This window comes from Triturus cristatus, chromosome 2_1 (genome assembly GCF_964204655.1).
Source record: "Triturus cristatus chromosome 2_1, aTriCri1.1, whole genome shotgun sequence".
Lineage (NCBI taxonomy): Eukaryota > Metazoa > Chordata > Amphibia > Caudata > Salamandridae > Triturus > Triturus cristatus.
Window position 1 is genome coordinate 391,159,067 of NC_140581.1, and position 25,571 is coordinate 391,184,637.

General features: G+C 42.7%; 1 protein-coding gene across 2 annotated transcripts in view; it reads left to right on the plus strand.

Moving 5' to 3' along the window:
- ZSWIM6 (zinc finger SWIM-type containing 6) overlaps positions 1–25,571 on the plus strand; it is a 528,445-nt gene that overhangs the window by 362,832 nt on the left and 140,042 nt on the right. For both annotated transcript variants that reach the window (XM_085631506.1, XM_085631504.1), the window contains exons 5-7: positions 12,931–13,110; positions 24,160–24,336; positions 24,574–24,720. In XM_085631506.1, the coding sequence (XP_085487632.1) occupies positions 12,931–13,110; positions 24,160–24,336; positions 24,574–24,720 (504 nt within the window). The remainder of the gene's footprint in view (positions 1–12,930; positions 13,111–24,159; positions 24,337–24,573; positions 24,721–25,571) is intronic.

The following is a 25,571-nucleotide window of genomic DNA, read 5'->3' on the forward strand; positions in this document are numbered from 1 at the left end:
GATTTTACTCTAAATATCCAACAGTGTAATCATACGATAACGCTTGGGAGACTCACAAGACACTTTTTATATAGCGGGACCCTTATGCTTCCTTTCCAGCATTCTGGTATATCTTGACCACTTTTTATAATAAAACTTAAACCTATATTGTAGGCTTAAGTTTCGACCCCTGTGTTTTTAGCTAGATCAGCAGACTATCTATCCCCAGGCCCTGTGAGCCTTTTAACTGTATTTCCTCAACACCTCTTACCGTAGGATTTCCTTTAATAATGTCTGGGCTTCATCCGGATCTGAAAACAAGAAGAACTTGCCCTTGACAAGAACTTTTAATTTGGACTGTTGTGCGATTGAGGCTTGGGCACCATAGGTTTTAAAGAGTTGCAAGAGCTTAACGAATTCTTTTCTTTTGCGAGCAGCAGAGGCACTCATGTCAGAAAAGATACGACATTTGGTGGTGGCATTTAAAGAAAACTGCCCCTGCTCAATTGCTCTGGTTATTATTCTTTCTTTTATTCGGAAGTCCATAAAATTGACCAAAATTGTTCGTGGCATTGGAGAGTTCGGGAATGGTTGTGCTGGTACACGATGAGCCCTTGCAATTGTGAGGTCTCCTTCGAACTCCGGAAGGACAGTCTGTTTAATAAAAGATTCCACCCATTGCAGTGGCTGTGACTTTTCAATTCCCTCTGGAACTCCGACTATCCGTAGATTTGATCTCCGTGAATGATTTTCGAGATCCTCAATCTTATTTTCAAGAAATCTCTTTGATTGTGGCTGCTTTCATTTCTTTGGACACGGAAAACATCTGATCCTCAAGAAGCGAGACTCTGGCTTCTGCCTCCTGGAGTCTGATAGGAAAACCCTTTTTAAAGGAAATCTCAAAGGGAGTCTAAATTCAACTGAAAAAGTTGTTGATATTTACAACTCTTTTTTTTCTCGATGTTCAAGGTTCTAAACTAATTCAAGGTAGGGGTGGGGTTGTAGGGCACTAAGGGTGTAAGGTCAAGACACCCTAGGGTGTAGCAGGGGGGTAGTAATGTGGTTAGTGGGGCCCGCAGGGGTCATTCCACATCCTAGGGAGGGGCCCCTTTTTTTTTTTTTGCGGTGGCTGGGGTTGTGGGCATCGAGTGTTCACTTATGGCAAAGGGGGAAAAACAGAGCAAGAGGTTTTTGGAACAAGGTTACGATTAAAATGTATATGGAAAGGCAAGGTAGAGAATTGGTCATGAATAGACGGATAGATGGCTAGGGAGTTTAATAGATGCAAGATTCTATCAGCCAATGTAAATGGCATATTGAATAAAAAAAAATATGGCGCCTTAATAAGATGGCTAGCTTCATTGAGCCCTCAAATCCTTTTTCTTCAAGAAACTCATCTAAAGTCCAACTCCCCCATACTGTTTATACCCAGAACTTTTTCGAAAGTTTTCTTTGCATCCTCAGGCTCAGCAGCAAGGGGTGTCGCAATCTATCTCTCAAATAAGCTTCCCTGGGAGGTTGTAGAAGTTCATAGAGATTTGAAGGGGAGATGGATTTGGGTTGTAGTAAAGCTTTATGGGAAGAGGCTTAATTTAATTAATTACTACGGCCCGATAGTCGATGATGAGGCCCCATTGATCCAAATATACACTTTATTATCTGGTGCCCCGGGGCAGATGATACTTGGAGGAGATTTTAATTTTATATTGGATCCAAGAAAAGATACGTCAAATAAACAGAGGGGACAACTAAAACCGAGCACTAAAAAAGCTTTGGATACCATTATTAAGGGCTTCCAATTGGTGGATGGCTGGAGAGAAAGGAATGCGGAGAGAGAATCTTTTACTTTTTACTCACATCGTTTTCACACCGCATCCAGAATTGATTTTTTCCTAAGCTCCAGGTCCCTCCAGATCGTTGAAGCAGGCATAGGATGTAACCCTTTTTCTAACCACTCGTATATTAATTTGGAAATTAAAATCAATGGAGAAAATAGGGAACGACCCAGGTGGCAGCTGGACCGCTTCCTATTGCAGAATGAGGAATGGGTAAAAGACTTCAGGGCCTGGATTGAGGAATACTTTCGGATTAACGAAAATACTGCTTCCCATTTTTCTGTTTGGGGTGGTTTCAAAATGACAGCTCGGGGTCTAATAATAGCTTTCACAACTGCCCAATATAAGGATCGAAGGGATAAGATAGCTCAATTACAGCTAGAACTTGAGCGGGAGTATGCCCTTAAACTGCAGTCTTTTCCCAATAAATATGACCAGGCAAAAATGGCCCTGAAAGATTTCTTTACCATCGAAGAGGTTTGCAACTCCCAATTATTCCAACAGAGGGTCTATGAGGGGAGCCAGCTGATCGGCAGACTTCTGGCAAATTCTACAAGAAAGAAACAGGAATCAGCCTCAATAATAAAAATAGCGGATCCCTCTACTGGTTTGGAAGTAGTCGATGGCTCCAGAATTGCCCAACTCTTCTTGGATCATTACGCCCGGTTATACTCCACCGAATATAAAATACCGAAAAACTCGATTGAAGAGTATTTCTCAACTTTATATCTCCCTCAACTATCCTCGAAGCGGGTTCTTAATTTAGAAAGTCAAGTTGAGGTAGGTGAAATTTTAGCAGCCATTAAATCAACTGCGGGATCTAAAGCTTGTGGGCAAGACGGCTGTCCAATTGAGTTTTTTAAAGTTTTTTCAGAGGAACTTCTTGTCCCTCTGAGAAACTTGTTCAATTTTATAAGAGAAGGAGGCCAGGTTCCGTGCGAATTTAAAGAACCGATTATAGTCTCATTTGTTAAAAAAGATAAAGATCCCGACGATATGAATTCGTATCGGCCCATAAGTCTTTTAAATTCCGATTATAAATTATTAATGAAGGTATGGGCCGAGCGTTTATTACCAGCTGCTCAGGAAGTCATTCATAGAGATCAAACGGGCTTTATTGCGGGTAGATCAATGGCTGCCAATACCCAATTTTTAATACAAGCTTTAGACTACATTAATATAAATCGTATTCCTGCAAGTAAAACCATACTATCAATGATATGAATGCTAATTGTACTTTGTAATGTTTTTTTCTTATCTACCTCTTGCTCTGCTCAATAAAAAAAAAAAAAAAAAAAAAACCTCTTACTGTAGGAGTTAGGGAATACTGATCTGGCGCCATGATATTGTACTTTAAAACACACCATCACATCTGTATTATCTTTTAACTTGTATAGCTCTGTTAAATACTTAACCCACTTCGTAATGGTCGATGCAGAAAAAGCTTTCGACCTTGTAAATTGGAAAACTTTATTTATTACTTTGGATCGATTTGGTTTTCCGCCAAATGTTGTAGGAATGCTAAATAATATCTATCAGGACGCTACAGCAAAGCTTGTAATAAATGCTACCTGCGCAGGAACAATACAAATTAAGCGCGTAACAAGACAAGGCTGTCCACTTTCTCCTTTACTTTTCACTTTTTTTATAGAACCCCTGGTTTTAAGAATCCGAAATAATGCTGCTATTCACCCCCCAATTCTTGATATGCCCAAACTAAAGCTATTTGCCGATGATATTATTTTATACTTGGCCCATAACAGGATCAATTTCGAGGAGGTCTTGGGAGAATTTTCCCAGTTCGAAAGAATAGGCGGCTACAAAATCAATGCAAACAAAACTGAAGTTCTTGCCTTGAACGCGGATATCGACACATTTCCCTGTTCTTTAAAATCACAGGCATCCAGAACTGACCCCATAAGATACCTTGGGATCTATGTTTCCTCAGTTTTCCCAATTATTTGATCTAAATTATTTAAGGGTGAAGATAAAAATAACCAAATTATTGGATCAATGGTCATTGCTTCCATTATCAATAGTAGGGCGAGTATCATTAATTAAAATGTCGATACTTCCTCTTTTGATCTTCCTATTCTCCAATGTCCCTATCAAAATCAATCAGGTATTTTTTAGGGAAATGGATACGTTTTTAGACAATTTATTTGGGAGAAGAAAGCCCCCAGAGTTAAATTGAACACCTTACAACTACCAATAGATCAGGGGGACTAGCGCTCCCACATATAAGATCATATTATGAAGCTGCCCTTCCCGATTTAGTATCTGGGCTGTTAGGGTCTTGCCTCTATAGAGATACTTTTTTTATCGATAGAATGCTGCTAGAAATCGGTTCATCCACTCCAGTGTTTTTAAAAACTGGCAAGCTTCCTAAGAAAAGTCGATATAAAACTTTAAAGGTTTCCCTTTTTAGACTCCAGGCAATTTTTAGGGACATGAATCTGATGGGCTTTCAATATCTCAATATAAGAGAATGTGCCGGCCTTGGTCTCCAGATACAAGCTAGTCATATTAATGTTTGGGAGAATTTTGGATTAACCGAATTGAGACATTTTATAGTACAGAATAGACCGATTTCCTGGCAGGAAATATTGGCCAGGATAGGGACTCGTCGGAAACCGGCCTATTTTGAATATCTGCGGTTAGTCTCTTGGTTAAGAAGTAATGGTGGCATAACCGAATCTCCCAATCATTTGACAACTGCCCTTTTTGGAGCCAAACTACGAGGGATAGGCAACTGGTATAAGTTGCTACATAAAAAAAAAACATCCTTCTTTGATCCAGAACCATTTGGAAAGAATATATCGGGAGACCGACTGCAGTTTGGGAGTGGGAATGGATCTGCCACTCGGGTGGCAGAGCTCTGCGTGCTGCCAATTATAAGAGGATGGCCTTTCTTTCAAGGTGGCTGGCCTATCTAACACCTTCTACTCTAAGTAAAAGGTTTCCTGACGTAGAAGATAAGTGCTTTCGGTGCTCCAAATCCGGGGAAGGTGGTTGGCACCATATTTTTTTTGTATGTCCCGGTCTGAGGTCTTTTTGGGAAGCCGTTTTTCGAGACATCGAGCGTGCAACCGGAAACACTATTCCGATTGCAGCAGAGCCCGTACTATTTGGCTATTGCAAGGGAGGCTTACAACTGTCTAACCCAGAAAGAGTTTTTATCTTTATTGCTAGCGCGGTAGCACGTTCTTTAATCTTGCAAAATTGGAGATCCAATGAAGTCCCCTCTCATCTGAAATGGATTAATAAAATGAAAAGGGTTAAAAAATTTGAGGAGGCCTATGCTAGGAGGGTTGGAGCAGTTAAAAAATATGAGCGAAATTGGAAGTTCTTTGAAATATTGGAGAAGACTTAATAGTAAATGTAATTTTGGAAGTGATATACTCCGTAGTCTTCTCCATTTTCGATCTCCATGTGAAAGTGAATCTCCCTTTTTTGATTGCCTGCCAAGAATGCACTAGCACTTTTTCAGCAATTATATTTCAAATACTGGAAGTGGTGAATCATTTTGAAACCGGCTTTCTAATGAGGCTTTTTATGATATTGAATTCCTTTGATTGTAATACTTCCGTAATTAGTTATGTTTTGCACCTGCACTTTAGTGGTTTGGAGTACTGAATTTTGTTATTTTTATTATTTTTGTTGCTATTTGTACATGGCACATTGCACTTTCGATTGGAAGTGAATTCTTGTCTTGATTGGCTTTCCTTAAGATCGCACTCAGCACTTTATAGATTTTATACCACTGTAGCGGTGAATTGTCTCAATGTACGTCTCTGTATTGATTTTTATATGCTAACGAATGTTCTTTATTGCAATACCATTGCTACTATTCATGCTTAGCACTCGCACTTTAGTGGTTTTTGCGTATATGTACTTTTGCTGTTTTGCACTAGGCACATTGCACTTTTTATTAGTGCTTCTTTTTTCTTTGTACTACTACATTTTAAAGCCATACTATCAATGATATGAATGCTAATTGTACTTTGTAATGTTTTTTTCTTATCTACCTCTTGCTCTGCTCAATAAAAAAAAACAAAAAAAACCTCTTACTGTAGGAGTTAGCGAATACTGATCTGGCGCCATGATATTGTACTTTAAAACACACCATCACATCTGTATTATCTTTTAACTTGTATAGCTCTGTTAAATACTTAACCCACTTCTCTTCAGCCACCGGGGTTGCTACTGGTTTATTCAAAGACACTAAGATCTTACCCACTGCATCCCAAAAACCCTTTGTTCTTACTTTATGAAGAGCCATTATAACGTTGAACGTGCATTTCTCTTTCCAGATAATTTTCCTTGTTTTGTTTCTAAACTCCTTCCTAAACTAGAGCCTCGTTATTGGCACCACCCACTTTATTGGCCTGCCTTATTTTCTTGTTGATCTTAAACTTTTAAGAATCTTGGTTTACCTGTCCATCCCCTTCCATCCTTTAGTCACAAATGGAGCCTTTCTTATGCAGGATATTGATTTTTGATATGCTTTCTAGATAGCTTGAGGCATTTAATTAAACTGATCTTTCAAACGTTTATTGATCTTATTCACTGCGACATATTGGTTTTGTATTTCATATTCTCCTACGCTCGTTCTTCCATTGTGTTGTGGAACTATTCTGCCAATAATCCCTTAAGTATACCGAACTGTGCAGTCTGAAGCAGAGGTTTATGATCACTACCTACTGACTCCTCTATGTCAAACTTTTATCAGGCTGAACTCTTCAGAGGAAACTTTAGCATAATCGGTAAGACTGACGGGCTTCCCATTATCAAATGATTTTCCCTGGCAGGTTACCTTTACACCTGCAATTTATTATGATCATATTCAAGCTATCCAATATAATCACCAATTTCCTGCCTTTTGTATCTTCAAGCTTTTTAAACAAAAACCTGATCCGGAACCCCAAATGCATTCTCCTTTCCCACATGCAAAATCCACCAATGCACTGCTGGGGATCTTTGCATTGAAATTCTCTAAGATACCAATTTTTTTGTTAGGATAGTTTAAAGTGGTTTTCTCCATTAACAATACCCAGTAACCTAACTGTTTCTCTTGATTTGTATCTTTTTGTGGGGGGGAAGGGAAGAGTGTGTATTTATTGTTAGGTCAATATAAGCTCTTTTATCCTGCATTTCCTTACTTAACTTCAAACCTGATATTGCAATAATTAGAAAGTTAGGAAAATCAATGATTTTTTTATACTTTTTTTTTTTTATATGTTTAACTGAAACCAGAAATGCTACGCCACCTGTGGGGAATCCGTATTTTCCCTTTACTGTGTCCACACTGTAAACCATATAATCGTTCATTACAATTTCATGTGGTTCCCAGGTTTCTTGGAAGGCTATTGTAAAAAAAACAAGCTATCTTTTCTAAGATCGACAAAGGTTTCTAATTCATTTTCAAGCCAGCTATAATTTATGACAGGGAAAAAAACCACAATTCTCAGGACGTCCCGAATGGGGGTCTTATGGCTACCTTTTCAGGGTTGATTGCTCCTGTGACCTCATTTTAATCATGTTCACACTTTGAAAGGGTTTCATCAGATTTCGTATATATTTTTCTTCCAGTCATAGATTTTTGATATTACAATTCTGTCTAACCATCTGCATAGCTGTCATTCATCATATGACTTAATGTATTATTTAACTATGCAGCTGTGGAAGAGAAACCAAGGCAGTATCCTTACAAACTATCTTGGACAGGCTATGAAGTGTATTTAAGAGATAATATCCAGGACCTGTTGGGGAAACCTTCTGCCTCGTGATCTGTAAAAACCAGCTAAAGAACCCATTTAGTGGTGTGGTAAGGGTTAATTGGCACTCCCCCCTCCCCGGGTCAAACTTGTCTTTTGGAGGAACCAAAGATTGCCTAAATTACCATGGTTGTTAGTTGCCTTATCAGAATCCCTATCCAGACGACTTTGAACAGGGCAACATGTCTGTCGACTGCTTAGGACCATTTCTGGACCTGCCACGTCTGTACAATCTTTATGTACACCTGAACCTGATGTCGATGTAAAATCACAACGATCCTTCAAAACCTTCTCCCTTGACTCCATAATCGAAGGGTTCCCAAGTCTCTCCTGCTGCTCTTCAACTTCGTGCTCCTCTAGTTCACTTAATTGACGTGATTTCAAGCTGCAGCTCCTTTTTCCCTTTTTCTTTTTGTAATCCTGAGTTTCTGCGTTTTTGTGTTTACAGCAGGCTTTACATCTTCCATTTTTTTTATGGAATAATGTAAACACTTTATCGTCTTATTCACTCACTTGTAGTAGTGCAGTTGGGCTGATACAAATGCATTTGGGATCCTCACAGTATGTGGAAAGGAAAGCGCTAGCAATAGCTTCAGAATTCCCAACTGAGAAATGGGAGCTAACCACGTATGTAACTTGCCTCATGAATGGAAGATTTCAGACGACGATGAAATTGGCTTGCACCTAGGGAAGGATGGCCGAACGGAAGAAGGCCGTTTTATTCAGATGGTTAAACATGAAGGGCTCAACTTGAAATAAACAGTTGAAAAGTTTGGCTACCCATATCATGTAGACGACTTGTGATCTTTAATATAATCTGCAAACATGAAAAGGTCGAATCAATGTGATTGAATCTACATGGCCAGAGGAGCCATGCATAGATCTAATAGCAGAGGTGATGGTATCTGACCCTCTGGTATTCTGCAGTGACCTATATGGATTGTTGATTACAACTTTCCCAAGGTTACTAGAGTAGCTTGGAGGCCCCTTGTTTCTGCTCAGTTGGGAACGTGTGTGGGGAATTGGGTACACTTTCTTCCATGGCCCTTCTAGGCCTTTGCTTGTGGCAGACACGGAATGTTCAGCTGAAGCTAGTTATGTTGTGTAAGTGCACTCCATAGCCAGTGAGTAACTTTGAAGGATTGTGTGCATGTATACCTGGCCCTGGGTTCGTGTTTCTCTAGCTCCCTACGGCATTTGGGGTCCTCATTGGCATACAGCATCCTCTACTTAATGAGCCATTTCTGTCATTATCGCAGCCCTAGCATTTATGTGCTCAATCTTTACATACTGCGGGCATTCTTATTGTTGTAGCTATCTATGACATGGTGGTCGAAATCCCTCCCATACTCGGGTGTTTATGGATATATGACCATGAATGTACAGTTTGTGTCAGTGTCACATTGGGAAAACTTGAGTTTAAAGAAAAATTGATTTATAAAGACCAAACTTGTGTGTTTTTTTTAATTTTTAATTGTGTAATCTAGTATTTCGGTAAAAATAATTTTCATGAAAATAAACCACTGTTGTGTGTATTTAGTGTATCATAAAAAATTAAGTCTGCCTGAGCCGCGTGATGGCTTGCTCTGCACTGTACAGCTCCAGATTGTGATACCTTCCACCTATTTCAGACCTGCTGCTCGAAAACAAGGAGTCCTATTGCACAATTTCTGATCTTTGTGGAAAAAACACAGGTTAGATAAATAAGTACTATGAAAGTGAAAATGTGAAATACAATCTTTTTTCAAAAAAATGTAGGCCATGTGAAATTGCATACCCTGGTATTTTCAGCAGCCCGAAAGACCAGTTTTGGGGGGAAATGCATTGTTTTGGTTGCCATCTTTTTTTTTAGCACGGCTGACACTTCCTTGCCCCTGGTGACGGCTTGCCTGGCAATTAGCTTATGCTGTTGGTAACTCCGAGTCCCTTTCAACGCTGCACTTGATACTTGCAGGAAAAGCTACTTGCAGGAGTAAGATTTCCATAAACTAGAATGCAATTCTGTTGGGAATTTGGCATTCTTACCTTTTCATGCATGTTTTATACACATGGTCGTTGGCATGGGGTTTATGCATTTGGGAGCTTGGTCGTTAGCCAAGAAGGGCTTCGAAATAGCATTGTTAATATTCCTCAGCAGGGTTCATTTCTATTAGTCTGTTTTGCTTGTTTTAGATTTATTTTTTTTTGCTTGCTTTTACACCGATGTGAGTCGGTCCTCCAAGGGCACCTTGGCTTCCAAAGCTTGAATATTTTGGGCCTAAATTAAATTGATAACCTCCTTGCCAAAGAGCAAGAGGTGCTTTAATTCGAACAAACACTGGCAAATCCAAAATGTCTCCGTGCTAAAACCCCAACAATTTTATCTTTGTCAGTGCCTATGGCATCTATGGCTGGCTATCTTGGAATTAGTTTTCTAATGAAGAAAATCCACTTAAATGGTGCTGATAAGTAGAAGTCATGAATAATGTACTTATCTGTGTCATGAGATGGTCCTCATGACACCTGTGCATGCATGTATTGTGATGAATGCTTTTGTCGTGACACATGCAGCCATTTTTAACTTACTGTTCAAACGTGGCAGACGGTCCTGTTGGACGGGAAAATTAAAATGTAAAGAATAAGTGTACGGAAAGCACAATAGATCGAGTGGCCCAACAGCACTTTGCAGCTGGCTGTAAAATAAATGATGATCTGGACAGGCAGTGCTAGGATTGAAGATATTTGATGGGGTGGGGGGAGGGGGAAAAAAGAAGTGGAAAAAAAAAAAGTGCATGCGAAGCACAAACAATGGATTAAGTGGCCCAGCGGCACTTTGCAGCTGCTAGTCCCACATAAAAAAAAATCACACAGAGCGGTGAAGGGGGAATGAGAGGAGAAATGGAAACAATTGGGGAGATGGCAAGGAAACAGATGGACTCGAATGTTCTAGTGAATGTAAATTGGATTTTTTTTTTTTAAAGGATATATAAATCATCCAATTAGAACACTGAAACTAAATGGATCCTTGATGGAACAAACATAAGGATGGAGAGTAAAGCCTTTGAACCAAGATCAGACAACTTAGGCAACAGAGCCATCCAATCATGAGCATGGCCGACCCAGAAGTCACTCTAAGAATGTATGTTTTGGAAACAATAGGTATGCCTACAAAGAGCCTAATGTGACTGTCCCAAACCTCAAAAGAAAGCATGTGTCCCATTGGCTGAGATGCCTTCATTAATTTGGAGTCATGGCTCAATTATCTTCCAAGATTGCGACAGACCAGATTAGGCATACTATGCCTGTGTGAACCTTTGTGGCTTTCTTTTCTGTATTTACTCACTGTGCGGTCTGCACATAGCTTGTGAAATTCCCTCTGCCCGACATATGCATCTTCCTAACTTGCTGGCAGTTAGGACAGCTTGCAGACCTCCCTGCCCTCTTGCAGTCTCTATGTGGCACTCAATGGTCAGTCTAGCTACTGCGATGTTAGAGGTGATCCTGTTTGTGGTTTGCACTCCAGTAGTAATTACATTAAAGGAAACAATATGTATGTTTTAGGAGAGTGCTAAATGGCTTGTATGCCCTTGGTCTCCAGTTTCCCTGAAATCTGCCGAAATGTAGACTCCGAAGTCTACTGCCCTCTGTACCAGGGCACTCATACGGTCTTTCTCTGTGCCCAGTGGTAGTCCTTCTACTCACGCTCATCCCTTTCAGCTGGACAGGACTGAGCAGTCAGTTGTTGGTCACCTCTCTCCCGTAGGGTAGTACACAGGCTCCCACCAGGCGCAGTTCTCGCCGGTCTGCAGCGGTGTTTATACTAATGAAGATATGGCCTCCCGGACTGGGACCAGCAATCCAAAGGAGGCCTCCAGAACTGGACACACCTATCAGCATGCAGTGTCTTTTTGCTACCGAGGGCTCAGCTTTCTCATAAATCGGGATTAATTAATTACAGAAAAAAGCCTGCATTTTCAAACCGTTTCGGCTTGGATATAAATGAACAAGTATGGCGAAGGGCGAAACAAGAGTGGAGATGATTGGGATGGAGAGAAAGAATAAACACAGAACTGGGACACTGGAGGGAGGAGACCAGGGCGGTGGGGGATGCTCGCACCAAGTCGGGCTCGGGCTTGGTGGGAGAGGGGATGGGCTCGGTATCAGTAATTGGGGAGAAGGGAGAGATGCTTCTTGGCAGGGAGCGAACCACGCGTCAGAGGGAAGAGATGCTAGGTAGGATGACCTGGACATGAGGATGGAGGGACACCAGTGAACAGAAGAAACGCGATGCTACCCTCCTAAGTGCTGAAAAGTTTAATGCTGAAGAAACATGAAAATAATAAAATGTCCTTGAGGTCATCAGTGTTAGATTAATCTCGACCAAAACCGTGTTACACTGAAGTGGTCTTGAGTAGGGCCAGCACAAGAAAGGGCGGAGGGCCATTCAATCACCAGGAAGTGAGATGGACAGCAAAGCCATTCAGTCATGAGCAATGGGCTGACCCAAGCCCACCTAGTGTGAGTCATGTACTGAAGACAATAGGTCTACTGCCAGGTAGCTCCAGGAATCTGTTGCAGGAGCTATAAAGCATTCATGGGCTGCAGTACTACACGCGGGGCTCGGATGGCTGGCCTTGGAGTGCAGATCTGGAGAGAGGGGTATTCGAGATGTGGTGATTTTTATGGTTTTCTGCTAAAGTGATGGGGCGTAATGAAACATACAGGGAGACGTGAGGCTGTATGGGCAATGACTACAAAGGGGGGCCCTGCTCGGTTTGTGACTTTATCACATCACAATAAAACGTTGTTTTTAATCTGTTTTTGGCTAAATATATAATCAGTTCAATGGTTCCAAAGAAGTCTTTTGCATTTGCTTTGAGAAGGTTTGCCCTGGAGTGCATGAATTTGAAAGTAGGTTTGAGTGCGTTAAATTTAGCTAAAATAGATATTTTTTAACGAGTTTTAATTGAGCCTTGCTTATTTTTGTATGTCAAAAATGAATTGATTTAATAAGTGTGGACGTTTCATGGTGTAAAGCATTCAACAAATGTTGATCTCGACTCCTAGAGCAAAGATGAGTCTTACCATTGAAATTTGAAAGGCTCATTATTTGACCCAGGCAGCACTACTTCTTGTTAATAATGGTTTGTGACGTAATTCGTTCCTTGAACGTGAACCTCCTATTGAACGAGCCTTTCACGCTTGAGACTGTAAACACAAACCTGGAGCCTCGTCAGTGCCGCATTGAAAGGGCTGCGTTATCGAGCTCCGCGCTGTTAGTAAGATTGTTGTTTCCTGCTCTGTTCCTCGCGTGACCTTCATGTACAGACTGACCCTTCTCTCTCTCGCCTTTCCAACAGGGGCTCTGTGGATGTGCATCGTTCTGAACCCCCACTGCAAGGCCGAGCAGAAGGCGAGCTGGCTCAAGCAGCTGCGGAAGTGGAACAGCGTGGATGTCTGTCCCTGGGAAGACGGCAACCACGGGAACGAGCTGCCAAATTTAACCAACGCTTTGCCTCAAGGTGCACATGCCAATCCAGGTGGGCCCTCAAGTAGCACTGTACCACCAGAATATTGTGTACGTTTACCGCTGTCCTGTACTAACACTGCACCGGATGAAAGTACCTGGGTGGTTGAGCATGTTCTCCTCTGGGCTTCCACAGCCCAGTGGAGAACATGCCAAATGCGCATGACATTTTTGGAAGGCCCCAGAGTACCTGCCAAGCTGTTATGCGCACTTTGGGAGTGAGTGCAAACCACACTTGCTCCCACTGACGGCGGAGAGCTCAGCCCCGCCCGCTCAACCTGGCTGGAGCCCTGCAAAGAAAAAACAAAGGCGAGACCTATTGGCTTTGCCAATGCTTGTTTTAGGGAGGAAGGTGATCGGCGTCCTGATCCCCACCCGCGCCAGACTGCATTAGTTCATTGTTTCCTGTGAGAGGACTGCAATGCTTATATTTGTTAAGAGGTTTACGAACAGCACATTGATTATAAACATTACAGCAACAACAAAATCTAAAGTTTGAGTGTAACTTAAGTGCTCAACATTGAAGATCAACATTGAATGTCAACACTGGAAGTCATTTTGACTGTGAGCTTGCTGCCAAAGGATATTCACTTTCCATTTAATTACAAAACGAAACAAAGGGACAGACTTAATAGAGTTTAGGCACAGGACACAACACAAGATGTACCAGGCAGATTGCTTGAACTGACATGAAGCAATAAATGCACTACCTACAGCAGCAGGTACTCTGTCAGTTTACCTGATGGATCGTTGCATTTTGTGGCTATGATATGTAAGTAACGGGCAGATTACACAGGGGCTTCAATTCCAGAAAGCAATCCTGAGCAGCTGATCTTAATCTAAGCCACCCTAAGGAGCTACTGTTCCGCACAGAAGCCACAAGGAGTTATCCTTCTGCACAGCATCCCTGTAGGGCCACCCAGCCATACAACACTCATGAGAAACTAACCTTAATCTTAGCATCACAGGTTGGTTACCCATGAGCGCAGCATCCCTGTGAAGCAGATCTTAATACAGTATCCACGAGGTGCTAGCCTTGCCACAGCATCCCTGGGGAGCTGCTCTACCATTAATCACCCCAAGTAGGTGTCCCTCCACATATCATCCCTGTGAAAGGCTCCATGCAACCACCACAAGGAGTTAACCCTATCACATCATTCCTGAGAAGATAACTTCCAATACAACATCACTGAGGAATTCCTATTCCATGCACCACCCCTGAGGAGCTTTATAACCACACAGGCACCAAAAGAGGCGCCATTTGACACAGCACTCTCAAAGCTCTACACAGCAAACACCCCTGATCAGCCACCTTCTCACTCTAAATCCCCACAACGGTTTTCTTCTATGTAGAATCCTAAGGAGCTATCATCCTACACCATGAGCCTGAGGACAGCCGTAATTAGCAGTATCTCCTCAAGAGTGACCGTAATCTGACATGAGGACAGCAGTCCCGCAAACAGAGTATTTCAAATCGCCCAGCAAATCACAAGTGTAATCCATGTTCTTGCCACCCTGAAGGACAGTCACGAGCAGGTCCCGCTACATGAAGAACTAGAAGGGGAAAATAAAGACGGAAACAAGAATGATGGAAAATGAGAGAAAAAGAAAGAAACAGAGCCGAAACTAAACAAAGGGAGAAGGGATAACATCACTCGAGAGACAGCAAATTAAGAGGATGGCGAAAATAATGAAGCAACGACCGCCGCCTACACCCAATGCTTCCATTACATTTTAAAACCAGGACGATCTATTGCGGAATGCAAAAAATAAACCTGTACTGGACGAGCTTCTCCCTCGTGGAACTCTACAATCGGAGAGCTTTGCAGCACTGGAGATGGAAGTAGACTTCCTCGGTGGCCCACAGCTGCAAGTATTCCCGTTCACGGGGTATTTAGCCGTCCGCCAATTATAATTTCAGATTTTGCTTTCAATTGGCGGTTTGGCAGTGAGACACTTAAGAGCTGTGCGTGTACTGTCAGAACCCGAGAGGTGGGCGGCTGCGGTTGATTGATAAGAGGGGCGGTGCTTTCGCCATTTGTCAGTAATTAGTAGCAACATTCGTAATGTCAATGAGATCAGATATCGTCTTCACAGGTTCTCCTGAAGGGGACTAATGAGGCTCCCACGGGGCGCGGGGATGTTGTGGAGGAGAGGGGTGGGGTGAAATCCAAGAGAACTGCTTAGTGCAGTTACAGGAAAGTTAAGATGACACGAAAGGGGATGTGCACGTGCCGCTGACGGGGCGTGTGGAGAAAGATAGATGAAACAAGAAGCCTGGGAGAAGATGTATGAGGAAGGAAGGTAAGCAAAAAAAACAAGCTACATGGAAAGATTGAGGTTCAGAAGGGTCGAGCGAGATGAGTAAGAATCGAAAAGACGATAACTTAGAGAAGGAAGGGGGCGGTGAGCAAGTTACAACAGAACAGTGGAAGAAAAAATGAGAGAATGCAAGGGAAGTGTTAACGAGAATGGAGAGGGAGAGCATAAGAGAAAGAAGGTAAAAAGATGAAAGGAAAAAGATGAGAGGTGAGCAGAAGAAAGCGAGGAAAATGAAAAGGGAGAAATGATGTGTGGAGGATGTCAAACCTACAAAGTGGACGACGATTTCAGTTTGTATAGAGATACCAACAGGAGGTTTGCACAGGAAGACGAATACGGGCCGAGGGTGAGTGAGGAGGCCAACCAACCAGAATCGGCCGCCTAGTGCAGACTCTACACACTCCACACAAAACAAGCATTGGCCGCGCAGCCGTGAAAGTGACATGGCCGCGCGGCCCGCGAAAGTGAAAGTGATCGCATCACGATCAAGCACTGCAGAGGAAAGACACATGGCGGTTTCGCGCGTGCACACTCACGTGCACGCAAGCTTTAGGCCACAGGCAGCACTTTGAAAATCCCATATACAAAATGTCTCTCCGAGCCAGCGCATGCGCTGGGCTCAGCGAGACCTAAAAATGATAACTTATCACTTTTTTTTTCTTTTGCTCTGCTCAACAAGCAGGTGGGCCGAGGCTCCTCTGCCTTAGCAGAGAAGTTGCCACTGCTGAGTACATGTCCATAAACGGTAGGTGGGTGGTCCAGTATGCAAATTAACAGGCTGCCTATTGGCTGGAGTAAGTCCAGTATCTACAAAGGCAAGATTAACATTAATTTTGATCATTCAGCTTAATGCTTCTCTTATGTGGTTAACCTTCTTTGACCATTTTGTGATTTATTTTTTATTTGTTTTTTTCTCAGCAAATCACCTTTATTAGTATCCGTTTCTTGTTGCCAATTTCAGTGTTTAGAAACAGGCCAACCACCAGTATAAGGCTATTAATATATATATTATTATAGTATTTGCAGAACGATATATCGTCGAAAGTTCTAGCACTGTATCCATGTGACAAGTTTTTTATTTTGTCCTGTCACTACTGATCTGTTTATTTGTACAGGAGACACTTGTGACCTGTGCCCTGATTGGTTGTTTACAAGATGTACTTTTGTTGCTCACCCATAGAGTGCTAGGTTGTGTTGGAAATGGGTAGACCCAAGTTGTCGTTTTTAACATGGGTGACTAACACCATGGGGACTAGGCCATGACTACTACTGGTTGGTGGCTCATGACTGTCTTAGTGGGGTATTGGTCTTTGTACCTGGATAAGGAACTGTCTCTCCCTTGTAAATTTGAGTAATACGTCGCAACTACATTTCCTCATTCTCCCTGATTGTAATGGGCAGGAGGGTGCTTGAGTATCTGAAAAGTGGTGAACACCTGGGCTCATGGGAGTATGGGTGTATGTAGCCCCTAAGTTTGAAGGGTTGAATTGCTGTCCCTACTAAAATCTCCACTTCTCTCTGCAGGTCACAGGGCTGCTCCTATTACTCCCTTCTTTGTGAAGCTGAGTTCACGAGCCTAGTTTTTGAGGAGCATCCAGTGAATGAGCAGGGAGGATATTTTATTGGTTACTGTGCCTGAGGCAACTCAGTGGTCAGTCTGATTGGCGGAAATACCTGAGTAGAATGACCAAAGTCAGTTAGGCAAACTGTCCAACCCTCAACCTACCGAGTATTTCTGAATTTTCTTTACATATACACCCTGCAAATCTAATATGTATGGTGTCCTGTCTTCACATTCGACTAAGCATGAATCACAAAATGAAAAATTGCAGCTCTGGTGTAGGTGCACCATTCCTTTAGCACTCAAGGAAAACGGGTAGTGTGGCGGTAGTGGTGGCAGCTGTTTTTTGTTAAGTAAACTTTATTTATGCATGCCTAATCATGAACACTGAGCCTCCATGGAGTAGCTGGTACCGGAGTGTATAGTTCTTTAGTAACCATGTCGGGGGGTTAGTAACCGCTATATTAATACTTTGCTACAGCATTTGTAATCCACAGTGGATCCTGTTAAAGACTAGTTTACCAATAACTTGTATTCCCTTCATGATAAATTATAGTAGATGATTGAGTAATTGTAACTATTTCTTAAATATTCACTTAGTCTGTGGTTAGGCTTTCCTCCTGTTGACAGATCTTTGACCAACAGAATCTCTTTGGATTCCTGTTGCTATGGCATTCTACATCCAGGCATGTTGTCCCTCACACCATTGTCCTTTTTCCCCTACTCCAAGTCCCTGGTCCTTTACTTTTTTGCCCAGACTTCCTCCTCCTTCTCCCTCCTACTTCTTTTCCACATTCCTATGGGTCCCATGTTGCTACCACTGCCTATCCCATTTTTACACATTGTTCATCCAACAACCTTCTTTCCAGTCTGTCAATGCAAATACTCTTTTGTTCCGAACATATGCTGATAGGACAGCCCTTGACACTAGGCCACTGTGTTCCCACCGCAACAATCCATCTGCTCCATATTTTGTAAAGTTTTGGTTCCGATTCAGAATATATTGTTAATCGATACTTCCAGCTACTTCTTTTCCAGAAGACCTGGTGCTGTCCACCCTTCATGTTCCTCTTGGAACTCCTGTCTCAATTTTGCATAGGAATGAGGTACGTCACCAAAATGTAGCATTCCTCTTTGCACCCAGAAGGCAAAAGCACAAGAATTTGCATGATCCATATGTGTTCAGCAATCTGGCATAACAATTGTCCACATAAGAGTTCAGGCCTACATTTCCCTATAGGTACCCATACAAAAATATTTATTTAGCAGTTAAACCTACTGATAACCTTTGATAAACGAATTGAGCTCATATTATAATTCGCAGTACCAAATGTCCTAAACACAATCCCAACAGTCAACTGCTACTTACGCATTATAGTAAAAAATACAGTCTAAGTTATGAGGAAAAACACACTTCACAGGAGCAAAAAGTACACAATAGCAGAAGGTCCAATCTAAAGAACACCATAGATCATTGGTGCAAATACTGCGGATTAAGAACCCATTCCTAGTGGACGGATCATCCTACAGACTGGAAATGTCCCCAAGTGTACAATGTGGAATGGCCTTGTAATTTTATGACAACTGTCAAAAGCAAGATTGTACAATTTGCTTCAGAGAACCTATATTGAATGGAAGCAGATGTGAGTCAACCTGTAGGCTGTTACAAAACCTGAGGCTGATGCAGAACTGATTCCAGTTCAATGAGCCACAGCCAGCAATATCCACTTGCACTTTGAAACCTGGGAAAGGTGTTCCTGTTTGATTTAAGAACTGAATAGGCCTGTCCCCACAACTCCCACATGATATTCCCTCTGCTTTAGTGCTTCTTGACATCATTTCACACATACCTTTAGGATTTTTCAATTCCCCTTCTCTTTCCTTAATTTTCTCCTATTAGCCCCGGTCCTTTTTAGGTCTCGGCTAGCGAAGGCTGCGCTTGCTCAGTCTCGCTCGCGAGATTTAATGTTTTAGAAGTGGGGCTTTAACCCGCCCCTCTTCTTCCCTCTTCTCCATTGGCTGGTCTCTTAAATGCTGTTCAGCCATTGGAGAAGAGCTTTGTCTCTCCAAAGAAGCCCTGTCTTTTTCGGATTCGGGGGCGTGTTTTTTACTTTCTTTCTCTCCTCTGGAATGTAAACATTCCAGCCAATGGCAAGAGGAGAGAAAGAAAAACACGCCCCCGAATCCGAAAACGCCGCTGCGTTTCTCCGAGGCATTTCTGCTTGACCTCGGAGAAAGGCGGTGGTGTTCATGGCGACTCCCTTGAATGGATCTTGAATGGAAGCTGCCTTTCCACTGCCTAAACAACGTAAGCAAACAAGCAGCCCAGCGCTATTTACTGTTCTGCCCAGCCGTTTGCAGACTCGAGTCCTTCCTCTTGAATACTCGCTGTCTTCTTTCTGATACTTCCCTCTGCCTGTCTTTTCCACTGCTTTCTTCGCACATTTCTTTTTACTGTTTTACGTGCCATGTATGACTCTTTCTCCTGCTGTTGTAGACTCTTCTCTTCCTTCACATGTGCTCCATATGTTTCCAATGTGTGCTCTGTTAACGGTCTTAAATTCCATTTTTACCACGTTTCTTGTGTTTATTCTTCTTTGTACGTGTTTTCGTCTTATTTCTTCTTCCTTCATTTTGTCTTTTTTTCCTTCCTTCTCCATTCCTTGATTTTTCCAAATTCCGCAGGTTATCGTAATAATAGTGAGAAAGTTATTGTCGGAATTATTGCAACAGAAGTTTTAACGGGAGGCTAGACGAGGGGATGTTTTTATTTTTATTTTTTAAAGAAAAACGTCCTCGAGACCACCATCGCGTTGCCTCATCAATAAAACAGATGGGTGAGGAGGGGGGAGTCGGGGTGACTACTCCGCGCGGCCCAGTTCATTAGCCAACTGGAAACACGACAACTTTATCCCTGAGTAGAAGACACGCTGCGTTTAGACGTATTTTGGGTGTTTCGTTTCTGGTTTGTGCTTTGCGGTTCTCGGCTCTGGCAGCTCAGCTCCTAGAGTGGGCCGGATGGGGGCGAGGTCTCAAGGCGCCTTTTGGCTTGGAGAAAGAGGCGCACAGAGAAGTATAAACTGGATTTTGACTGTTTTTTTCCGAAGCTGATAAGGGAGCAGGTCTCAGGCAGGCTTGCATAAGCGGCACATTATATAGCACCTGATGTCACTTATTAGCGACTCGCAGCGCTTTATAATAAATACACCGAAATAATGAACAGGGCTATGCGTGGGTGGCTCTGTCTGTGTGTGGGTAACTGTGTGTGTGTGTAGGTGGCTCTCTGTGGGTGGCTCTATTTGTGTGTGGGTGGCTCTGTGTGTGTGGGTGGCTCTGTGTGGGTGGCTGTGTGTGTGGGTGGCTCTATTTGTGTGTGTGGCTCTGTGTGTGGGTGCAAATGCAATAGGTCTCGCATTTGAGAGTGATTAAGCTATTGACATTGTAAATAACAATGCCGTTTCTTTAAATGTTTTAAAAACAAAAACATAAACAAAAATAATGTCATGAGCAATGCCAATAGCTCTAACTTTAACAATGCCGAGACCATTGCATTGTAAATGCTTGTTTTTTTTTCTTGCGCCCTGTTGGGAATTGCCCCTTTTTGACATAGTCACTCTGGCTTTTTGCCTGGTAAAGGATGTGATTTCGACTGAAAGTGCACTGGATTCCTGCTAACCAGGTCCCCAGTGCTCTTTCCCAAAACTGTACAATTGTTTCCCCAATAGCCAAACCTTTAGCACCCTCTACATCCCTAGTAAATGGTACCTAGTTACTCATGGTTCTGAGGTACTAAAGAGTCCGTAAGGGCTTCAGCACGAATTGTGCCACCCTAAGGGACCCCTCACCAAGAACATAGAAGCCTGCAATTGCAGGCTGCGTATCTTCATGCAGACAAAAGTGAAAACATGTAACACATCCCTGTGTGCCATGTCCCTTACCAGTGCATGTAAAATTTGTAAGTCAGCCCTAAAGCAGGCCTAACAGCCCTATGGCAGGGTGCTAAATATAACATTTGAGGATATACCTGCATGAGCCTATATATCCCTGTGCTGGTCAGGCCTATTACTACCAGTACAAGTGACCAGGGAAGCCATTTTAAAACATATGCTTCACACTGGTGAAAATGAGTTCCCCAGCTACATGATGGCTTCACTGTGAATAGGGATCAAACATCTCGTATTGGTAAACCCTCACTGATGCGAGTGTTGGATTTACCAATACCTGCACACAGAGGGCACCTTAGAGGTATCTCCTGAACACCTACCAGCCTCTGGGTTACTTAATGACTAGGTTCTTCCAGCCTGCCATACGAGACCCTGTTCTGACCTCCTAGGGTGAGAGCCTTTGCTCTCAGGAGGCCCAGTTCAAAAGCCTGTCCTGGAAGAGGGGGTAACAACCCCTCCCACAGGATAAACTGCTAATTAGTCTTCATAGGACGGCAAGCCTCCAAGGGCTGCTGCCTTTGGAATGTGAATCTTGCTCCTCCTCATAGGAGAGGAAGCTGACCCCTTTGTCCCGGGGCTCCCTTGGCACCTGGTCAGGCAGGAAAATTGGCTAGTTAGGTAGGCGTGCCTCCTACAGCTTAGTACTACTCCTAAGGTGGGCTACTGTGAGGTGGCCACAATTTTTCAGAAGTAGCGCAGAAGTCTACTCGTCCTGCAGCTGTTAACTCCATAAACTTAGGAGGACTACCTTCCTTCGAAAAAGACTTGAGACCTCCTGTGAACAGCGGGCCTGTTCTGAAGAAACTCCATAAGCGAAGTCTGAATCCGTGAAAACCTGACACCTGAAGCCACCACTGCACCAGCTGCCTCCTGCCTGATATGAAGTGGGCCAATGGTGCCAACAAGGTTCCCCAGCCCTCCAGAGCTAAAGTCCATTGTGGTTTCACCTCTCCTGGACTCCATGATGTCGCCTGCAGCATCTGCATGTCGACCGCACCTGATCGGGTAAGGAAAAACCCGACACCTAAGGATACTTCTGAACCTCTCGCCCCAGGGCCTTGGAGAAAAGGACCAACGGTGTCCCCCCGTGACAGAGCATCGCAAGGCTTGACCCCACTTGCTTGTTCAGCCTGGCTGGCTTCCTAGCCAGAGCCTGCAGCCTCTTTTTACAGTGACCGGTCCCTATGAAACTCATTGGGCTCCTCATTCTGATTAGCACTCGGCCACCCTCATGCTGCTTGTGGGGAACTGCTGGTGCTGCCTTGGACTTTTCCCACCACTCACCTTAACTCCTGGAGATTAGTCTTGTAAGTGGATTTACTGTACCTGTTTGCAGAATGTGTTCTTCCTGCCTAAAGCTGCTTGACCATACTATTCCCCCTAACCGAGCACTTCGAGATTACATAGCAAGCTCCTGGCCACTCATAAGGGAACCCCTGCACTCTTTATACTGTACATCAGATTTTTGCTATATCACACAAAAAGCTAGCTCCTACATTCCCTGTCACTTCATGCCCACCATATAGGTATTGTCCCTGCAGTCTGAGTAAGCTAGTCTTAAACGTGATCATAGGAATTATGTATCTGTTGGTGTCTGATCATATTTCATGCTTATCTTTATTTCGATATGGGCTGTTTTGTTACAGAATAATAAGCAGAAGAAAATTCTGTTCTTAAATGCCCCCCTTTGGTATCTCAGAATCATCCCAATTTTGTTATTGAAACAGTAGCTCAGTAAATACGTTGTTGGATTGTTTGTACCTTGAATAGAAGTCTCAGCCCTCTGTTCTGACTGTTTTTATCAAGAGAGATCAACTTTATGATTATTAATAAAATGTGGCTTTCTGTTACGGAGATGTTTGATAAATGGGAATCCGGTTTAATAGTTTTTTGCAACGCTGATTTATCTTTTTGTGCTGTGCGCAGGGTTCGGACTACTTCCCCTCTGTGTTGACATGGTTCTTTACACACTTAAGTTCAACTCGCTCCAAAAGAAGGAAGAACTTTGTAATTGGTTTATCTGTAAAACTACAGCTATAGCATAAGTGTACTAATGTGTTCGGAAGAGTTTTTTTTTAAAAATTGGTTTTGAATTGTGAGCGAAATGTTTTGGGCACTAGAATGTATACAATTGGTAAAGTGTGTATTTTTGTACTAAACTGCATTGAGTGAATGCGCTTTTTAAATCTTCCAACTTGTCTTTACATTAAAAAAAGGTTCTCGAATATAGTTTGACATCAAAACAAGTTCATCACATCATGTGAAAATAACTTACTTCGATACATGCCTGTTTGCAACATGGCTCCGTCTTCCACCTTCCTTTTCTAAACAGCGGAGTTTACCTTTTTTTTTTTTTTTTTTAATTTGGCGTTGGCAAAAAACTTGTGATTTTAATAATTATACATTATATACGTAGAGGCTTTAAGCCAGCCCTCTTCACCCATTGGTCATTTGTAGTGTCCCTCACATTTTGTTCCGGTCCACCACAGCAATGGTTTAGGCCAATTCAACGATTTGCCTGCTTACCTGTGAGCGACAGCATTTTGCTTTTTCTTATATACTCTAGTTCTGTGATAGGGCTGAAAGGCGAATCAGTGTTCATTTCTCCGTACAATTTTTCTTTACTTTTGAAATACTTCCTTTTTATTTGTTATTGTTTGGGGCAAACCTCCATATGCCACCTTTAGATGGCAGTGTTTCTAATTTTGAATATTTTACACTTTTTAAATGTCTTTAATATGTTGGCAAAAATAATTAAAAAAATTGCAGGCTTACAAGGCTAGAACTACTGCTTTGCCAATGCATGGTATTTTCTTTTTTCCTGAATGATTAAAATGTGCAGTGACATAAGTGCTGGACTTGTTAAGTCTGAGCACTGTCAAACATGACTCCTCTCTTAGACAACCATTTGTGGAAGGCCCAAGAGTTGGTCTCTTTCCGAGCGAATTGAGAATAATTTGTGGGACTCCTGTTTTAGTTTCCAAAGCTGCCACAGTTTCCTTAGCTGTCAACTCTTAGCATTGCTAGACATGTGTTCTGATGGAATGATTGCGCATTGGGCTTGCTTAGTATAGTTTGTGCAAGCATAACAATGTGATTATAAGAGTGAGTGTCAATGGGTTGTGCTGGCTTTTCAAATAGGAAAGGGCAGCATGCCAAGACTCACAGTAAGCCTTATACAAAATAGTGGTCTATGGCTATGCCAACTAAGATTTTCAATTTTGTGAAATGACAGATTCATCAAGCCGGCCTCATCGGACAGTGTTCACGCGAGCGATCGAGGCTTGCGATCTCCACTGGCAGGATAGCCACTTGCAGCACATTATCAGCAGTGACTTGTACACTAACTACTGTTACCATGATGACACTGAAAACTCGCTCTTTGACTCTCACGGCTGGCCTCTCTGGCATGGTAAGTTATTAAACCGGAAAAGATTTTTTTGAGGCATGTATCTATTTTCATTGACTGTTAAAGAGTGAAGAAGGTGGAGTCCCCCTCCCCTTAATTGTTTGCAGATGGTACTTTGTTTCTGTTCAAATTAAAGTCTAGAAACCTTTAGATCCTTCATTCTGAGAACAAAATAATTCATTGTTGGACAGCAATGAAATGCCACATTGTTGTCATTCTATGTAACTTGGTCTGTTTCAGAGCATGTTCCTACAGCATGTGCGAGGGTGGATGCGTTGAGGTCCCACGGGTACCCCAGGGAGGCACTTCGACTAGCAATAGCAATTGTGAATACACTAAGAAGACAGCAGCAGAAACAGATGGACGCCTTCCGGATTCACAAGAAAGGTACTTGTAGGGAAACTGGCTATGAAAACTGAATGATGGCTCATCTAATGCTTTGTGAGACTGAAGTGTCATGTACGGTCTCTGGCTCAAGAAAGTAGCAAAGCATAGCTATCCAATAGCATCATATTTATTGTATGATACTTTTACCCCTGGTTTTCAGATTGTTATAATAATTATTGAAATAAACTGAGAAGGCTGCTTAAATAGTGAGGCTCAAACTCAAGACATTCTGTATTGTATCAAAAATTGGCACTTTTGATTGTACTGGCCGAATAGCTTCTCAATCAATCAGGTGGCTTGTAAAGTCTGACTACTCACCTGTAAGGGTCTCAAGGTGCTAGGAGGGGGGTGTGTGTGGAAACCTGCTGGTTCATTGAAGGCGGTGTGGTTCAATCGAGAGCCAGGTCTTGAGGACTTTCCTGAACTGAGGCAGTGACGATGATTGCCTGAGGTGAGGAGGCATGGTGTTCCAGGTCTTTGCTGCGAGGTAGGAGAAGGATCTTCCACCGGCTGTAGCATTGTGGATATGTGGGACATAGCCAGGGCCAGTTGGGCGGAGCGTAGGTCACTGGTGGGCGAGTGGAATGCGAGGCGGTGGTTGAGGTGCGCAGGACCCACGTCATGTAGGGCTTTGTAGACATTTGTGAGGAGCTTGAAGGTTATTCTTTTGTTGACTGGGAGGCAGAGGAGGTCTTGGGTGTCTGCGGTGGGGAATGTGGAGGACGACTGCAGAACATTCAAAACACCACCACCAGTTTCCTGGAGTTTCTGGGTGATGCTGGCGAAGAGTGCATTGCCATAGTGATTCTGCTACTGATGAGTGTGGGTGATCATCTCTCTGGACTCGGTGG